Below are 6,881 nucleotides of genomic sequence, written 5' to 3' on the forward strand. Positions count from 1 at the left end.
CATGTGCTCACCTCATGTTTGGTGAGAGCGCTGCTCCTTTCATTCAGTCCTGTGGAGAGACAGGGGAAGAAGGAAGAGGGGGTGTAAGCACTTATCGCCCCCTACCGACGCTGAGCTACCAGCTTCGACCGGTCAGTTCCCCACCACCGGGGACAGACGTTCCCCAGACTCAGCCCCGGACCTCCCACCTCCTCCTCAGAAGCCACCAGGCTATGGGAGGAGAGGGCCCACCCACACCCCCCCCTCTCTTTTTCCTTATATATATATGTATATAATAGAAACCCTTCCTCGCGCGCTCCCTAGCAGACTGCTTGTCTCTTTGATCCCCCCCCTTCTTAACAACAGCTGACGTCACCGCGCGCACCCAGCCCACCCCAACATCTCCTCCTCCTTCTCCTGAGCGCGCGCTCGCCGGTAAACTTTGTGTGTGTGTGTGTGTGTGTGTGTGTGTGCGCGCGCGCCCGTTCGTGTCCACGTTTGGTGAGCGCGAGGCAGGGGTTTTTGTCTCGCAGAGGGAATCGTTCTGTTCTTCAGAGGGCTCGCGCACACCGGAGAAGCAGCAGCACGCAGCAGCAGCCCAGCAAGAAGAAAGTGGTTTAAAATTAGCAGACTGTAGTCTTCTGTCTGCTAGAGCCTGTTCCTTCTGTTACACCGCGACATTTGAACAAGGTGATACTAAAATTCTATCGTTGGTGATAATAATATTAATAGCAAAAGTAACCTACCATGGAGGACCAGCTGCTGTGCTGCGAGGTGGACTCCATCAGGAGAGCCTACCAGGACGTCAACCTGCTCAACGACCGAGTTCTCCACACCATGCTGAAGGCAGAGGAAACCTACCTACCGTCACCAAACTATTTTAAGTGTGTTCAGAAAGAAATCGTACCTAAAATGAGGAAAATAGTTGCCACATGGATGTTAGAGGTTGGTTTTACTTTACTTCAACTTTCCTTCTGTGCCCAGTTTCGCTGCTAACTTGTCGACAGACTGTCGCTGGCTCATCCGTATACCTTAAAACATGAGAAATGAGTCTCAACGTGATAATTTTGAGCCTTTTGGGATGTTCATGTCATGTTATTTCACTGTGCATGTTACATAAACGCTCTGAAAAGTAGCCTATGCCCTCATAAGTGCTGGGTGGTCCGTCGGCTATAAGAAGAGATATTGACTACAGACTGCATTCAGTTTCCACCATGAATACAGTTGTTATGGATTATTTCTCATCCTATATTTTCCAAAAGGGTATGAAATATAATTACATGGGGAAAATATTCCAAAATAACAGCAATGTACACGTATGCAGTCTGGCCCGTGCCAGTATTACGCGCCATCTTTGTTGTCGTATACGAGAAGGATTTTAATATCATTAAAAATCTATAACATCAGCAACAATGACAGTAACTCTGTTAAATGAGCCAGAAATGCATCTTTGTCATAGGACTGTTACATAGTGACTGCTACTGCTCGTTCGACTGGTATCGACTGGTAAAGTTTGTTTTGCTTCACAGGAGTCACTGCCGACGTTGAAGGTCGCTAGGAAAAAAGGCCATTTTTTAAAATTGCAAAAGTGTTAAATAAATTTTAACAGTCGGATTTGATAGATGGGATGTTTTTGAATATTTACATTAACTTTTGGATTGAATTCTCTCTAGTTTTGTATTTTTAATTAATTTCTGAAATTGTGCATCACAGAACGTGTGTGTCGCCTGCAGCACGTGAAAAAGCCCAGCCTGAGAAATTATTATTTCTTTTTAATTCATACGAATTGCAATTCGACATATTTTACTCTCATCGGATCAGGCATTCGATAGTGGTCATTTACATGCTAATTGTACACACCCTGATAATTTTTAAATATTTATAAATATTTTTTGAAAAGATGACGAAGTTGAAATTAGAGAGTGAAACTTGCATCGACGCCACCTTTGTGTCTCAGTCAGAACTGAATGCAAACTAATTCTCGAATGTTTTCATTACTTCAGCAGGCTTTCTTACTCCAATAAAAATATTCACATTTTGACTTTAGATGTTTTCGGTTGCATGTGAAATTAAGTTTGCATTAAATGGTGTGCCACGCAGGATATTTAAACTCTAAACTCAAACGAATTAAATGCACAAAATGTTTAATTTATGGCAAATTCGTTTCGGATGATTGTGAACTGCTCGGCTATTGAATGCAAACAGTTGTGCATACAATAAAACAGAACTAGTGGAGGCAAAGACTTGATAATGCATAAATGGGGGAACTTTCTTCCAATAAGCAACAGCAACCTTTAAGTGCTTTTCTCACCTCCCAGGTCTGCGAGGAACAGAAATGTGAGGAGGAGGTTTTTCCCCTGGCTATGAACTATTTGGACAGATTTTTATCAGTGGAGGCCACCAGGAAAACACGACTGCAGCTGCTAGGAGCAACATGCATGTTTCTAGCATCAAAGATGAAGGAGACAGTGCCCTTAACAGCGGAGAAACTCTGTATCTACACGGACAACTCGGTCCAGCCCGGAGAACTGCTGGTAATTGAGTTCTGCAGACATGGATGTTGCATAACACATAACTACAGTACATGAGCAGCATGCACTGCAGACCACATGACCAGAATACAAAGTGATTGCAGTTCATCTGGTTTGTCAGTGTCACTATGGTCATAAAGTATTGATTGTGTTGAAATGACATAGATCAATTCTTTGGCTAAGATAAAAAAGTAGAAAGGTTGCTTCGGTGCAGCGGTGTCTGAATGGCTGCCTGTGACTTTCCCATGGTGACTGGAAGGCCTCTCTGATTTCATGAATGGTCTCAGTGACTGCCAAGAAAACACTGACTCACAGTGGCACCTAGTGGCTTTAAGACAGAGGTGCAGACCATTGGCAATGACAAACTGAACATGAAGAACTACAGTCACACACTTCTCTTTGTTGTGACGTTTATTTTATGTGCAGCTGTTTCCATTGCTGTGGCTCCATCAGAGTGGAGACAGGTGATGTCTACGATACTTCATAACAATATAATCATATTGTGCAGCATTGTATTCATGGAATTATGTACATATAGTATTTAGGGTAGTTAAGTAATAAAAATAATAGACATAAGAAGTAGAATTTTTTAATTATGCACCTAGGATACCCTAATTGCATAAGAACCTACTAAAATATATGTTTGGGAAAACTAAAATCTGGAGAATATTGCACTTCAATATTTTGACTTCTGCAGAGAAAAAATTAAGCTGAAAACATTAAGCAGGATTGTGTCTAAAAAGGTAAAGCTGCAAACATAAAACTTGAATTGTCTGCAATATAGATTGGTGACATATTACAGGAAAAACCTGAAAAATGAGTGGAGAAGCAGGATGACAATGCCCCAATCCACAGGGTAGGAGGGGTCATTTGGGGTTTGAGTATGAAAATGATGTGAATCATATGTTATGGCCTTCACAGTCACCAGATCTCAGACCAGTTGAACACCTATGAGAGAATTTGGACCGCCGTGTTAGATAGCGATCTCCACCACCATCATCAAAACACCAAATGAGGGAACATCATTTGGAAGGATGGTGTTCATCCCTCCAGTAGAGATCCAGAGACTTGGAGAATCCATACCAAGGAGCACTGAAGCTGTTCCTGAGCCTCATGGTGGCCCAACACATTACTAAGACACTTTATGTTGGTTTTTTCTTTAATTTGTCACTCGTCTGTACAAGAACTGATGAAATGACAAAGTGCTGCAGTAACTAAATGTCACAGCAGATGTAAGGAGGAGTACATTTTTCTCTAGAAGTAAGTGGGTCAGTTTCAGTGAATACCTGTGGTCTGGTCCGTCCACAGCAAATGGAGCTGCTGGTTCTCAACAAGCTGAAGTGGGATCTGGCTTCAGTCACACCTCACGACTTCATTGAACACTTCCTGTCCAAGCTGAAGATCTACCCGTCCACCAAGCAGATCCTCAGGAAACACGCCCAGACCTTCGTGGCTCTCTGTGCTACAGGTAAGACATGAACTGCACACATATAGATATGAAGGTTTTGTATCTACATATGAACAGTAAGTACACTTTCTTAGGTGAACATTCACCTGCTAACAGGATTATGAAAAATAAATTGTCATGTTGGCATGCAGTATACGCTGATACTTTTATATCCCCTGTTTCCTCTATACTGAAGTATACTCTATAGCCTTTTAGAACTAAGTGGCTTGACTCAAGTTTCAGACTTTTCTGGAGATAAAAAGCCCTAAGCCCTGTTTGAGATTACTGCTTTTTGCCCCATTCAACCCAGTTTCTTGTTTAGTTATTCTAATCATGGCTGCCATGTTCTCATTATTAGTTAATAAATGTTGAAGCTTCAGAGCAGCAGACGTGTAGCATTCTGTGAGAATAATCAGTCGTGCTGTTTTTCTGTGAAGAGACGTAGGCAGAGGTTCTTTAGTCAGTTTGAATTTGTTAAATGTCAGGTGTGTCTTACAAGAATGATGATTGATGGTGGCAATGATTAGGAACTTGTAGGGTATAATAATGAATGTTTCTGTTCATTTATATAAAGAAAAGTAAATATGGTGTTTTATAAGAATTGTCTAACTGTATTCCATGTCGTAACACGTGCTTGTGGTGTTTCCACAGATGTTAACTTCATTGCCAGTCCTCCGTCCATGGTGGCGGCAGGCAGTGTGGTTGCAGCTGTTCAGGGTCTCTACCTGAAGAGCCAAGATGCCTCCTTGTCCTCCCAGAACCTCACCAACTTCCTGTCGCAGGTCATTCGCAGTGACCCGGTATGCAAACCCACTCTCCCCAAGCCATTCTTGAATGTGTTTTTAAAAAAAACAAAAAACAAAACAGCATTGGGTCTTGACTCGGTGTTGATTCTGTGCTTGCAGGACTGCTTGCGATCATGTCAGGAGCAGATAGAGTCTCTGCTGGAGTCTAGCCTGCGGCAGGCTCAGCAGCACAGCAACACAGCAGAAACCAAACGTGTGGACGAGGACGTGGACCTGTCCTGCACTCCGACAGACGTCAGAGACATCAACATCTGAAATGACAGACAACTGCGTTGCACGATGATCTGACGATCGTGGAAAAGTTGTGGATAGAGAGTGGTGACAGGAGGGCTGGGGGGGGGTGTGTGCCTCATCTGAACTCAGCCTCCCCTCCTTCTCCTCCTCCTCCTCCTTCTTCCTCCTGGTGGGCTGCTATCATGGCCGACGTGTTACTCAGATGCACGCTGTCTGCTACGACTGCTAAGATGGGACAGAGCGCCCCCCGCCCGCCAGACAACAAACCCCAAGTCACATTTCCTGCCAGTGTCCCCTCCCATCCTGGGAAATGAAATGAAATGAACACTACACAAGTGTACCGGAGAGAAAAGACACTGAATATTGATGACCTGCGTGGGCTGGAGCTGAAGCCACAAAAGCAGACATCTTAGTAAATATTTTTTCTTATGCCCTCAAATATAAAACTAGGAATCTTTCAATTACCACAGACTCAACTTGCCTACTAAAACATCCCAAAGTGTCGTGCAGTAGGTCCTCATAGTCTGTCTTCAGATCTCAAATCTGAAATCTGACATTTACTAAAGACAAGAGGCTTTTTTGTCTTCATTTTTTTTCTGTTGTATCTAGAATGTTTTAGACTTCCTGTCCAATGTTTGTCTTGTTGCAGTGCAGACATTCATATACCCCTGCTTGCTTATGTTTAGTCACTTTATTATATATCATTTTAGACTTCTTCATCAGTTAGTCTTATACCTCTTTTCTTCCAAACCTTTTGTTTTTTTTAAACTAAGTGTAGAGTGAGACGCTCTTTTTTTTTTTTTTTTTTTTTTTTTTTTTTATGACCCTAGTGACTGTGGACTGCTGAGTATAAAGGGTTGGACAAATGGAGGCCTTTCTTCATTTGTTGATGACTTTCACTTTACCCATTTCACCTTGCTGCAATTTGATAAGATCAAATTGATGCAGACACAAGCAGAGCAATCTACAGTCCGTTATGTTTTCTTTCTCTGTGTAGTTATACCTAATACCATTCCAACTTTGTTTTGTAAAAAAAGCACTTTTGGTCAGCGCTGCTGGCTCATCTGAAAAAAAAAATGACAGTGATAAAGTTTGTAAAACAACATGAAAATGGAAGGGGGTTTTGAGCAGGAGTCATTTGGTGATAGAGAGTCAGAGCAGCACCTGCATACAGTTGCACCTGGATCTGATTCATCTAATGGGACAGAAGAATTGACCATTTTGGCAGAAATACTTTTTTAAAACAAGACTGAATGCTGCTCAACACTGTCATGAGTCTCATAGAGCCAGTGGCTCACTGTAGCTGCGTTTCAAGTCTCAGATTTGAGTTTTAGTTAAACAAATATTTCATACAGGTTGAGCCACCATTGCATTTTAAGTAATATCATTGTTTTTAGTTAAACCTCAGCGTGCAGAGCCAAAAGCTGAAGGTCCAGAGGTAAAAAATAGAAGTATCATTTTTACAGTTAAAATAATACTTTATTTTTATATAGTGTTATTTATTATTTAGCTTGCATTTTGTAGTTTGATAATTAATCATGGCTCCACCTACTGATGTTTAACTCAACCAGTGAGATTATTTCTGCCTCCAGAGCAGCCCTGCCATCCAGAAATATTTGTAAACCTAAAACTCTAGCCTGCCTCTAAATCGCCAGGACAGCATCTCCTCCGTTGCTCCACCTCAGTTCAAATATTGCTCATGGATTCGGGGATGGGGATGAAGCTTCAAAAAAAGAGGAGTGTTGAGACTATTAACATGATTTTGCACAAACCTAAAAGACGTGGGCTGCGTTTCTTGGGGACTTGCCTAAAAAAGTGGAGAGCAAAGCTGGCAAGAGTACCAAGGGGTGAAAAGGCAGCAAAAAGTGGCAAAAAGGGTGAAGG

At 42.2% G+C, this 6,881-nt stretch overlaps 1 protein-coding gene across 1 annotated transcript; it reads left to right on the top strand.

The window, feature by feature from the left end:
* The first annotated feature begins 472 nt into the window (after positions 1 to 472).
* ccnd1 (cyclin D1) lies at positions 473 to 5,778 on the top strand. Its single transcript, XM_040131617.1, has 5 exons — positions 473 to 924; positions 2,298 to 2,513; positions 3,819 to 3,978; positions 4,609 to 4,757; positions 4,863 to 5,778. The coding sequence occupies exons 1-5, from the start codon at positions 727 to 729 to the stop codon at positions 5,016 to 5,018; spliced, it is 879 nt and encodes a 292-aa protein (XP_039987551.1). The 5' UTR covers positions 473 to 726; the 3' UTR covers positions 5,019 to 5,778.
* The last annotated feature ends 1,103 nt before the right edge of the window (positions 5,779 to 6,881 follow it).

Source organism: Xiphias gladius, chromosome 1 (assembly GCF_016859285.1).
Source record: "Xiphias gladius isolate SHS-SW01 ecotype Sanya breed wild chromosome 1, ASM1685928v1, whole genome shotgun sequence".
Lineage (NCBI taxonomy): Eukaryota > Metazoa > Chordata > Actinopteri > Istiophoriformes > Xiphiidae > Xiphias > Xiphias gladius.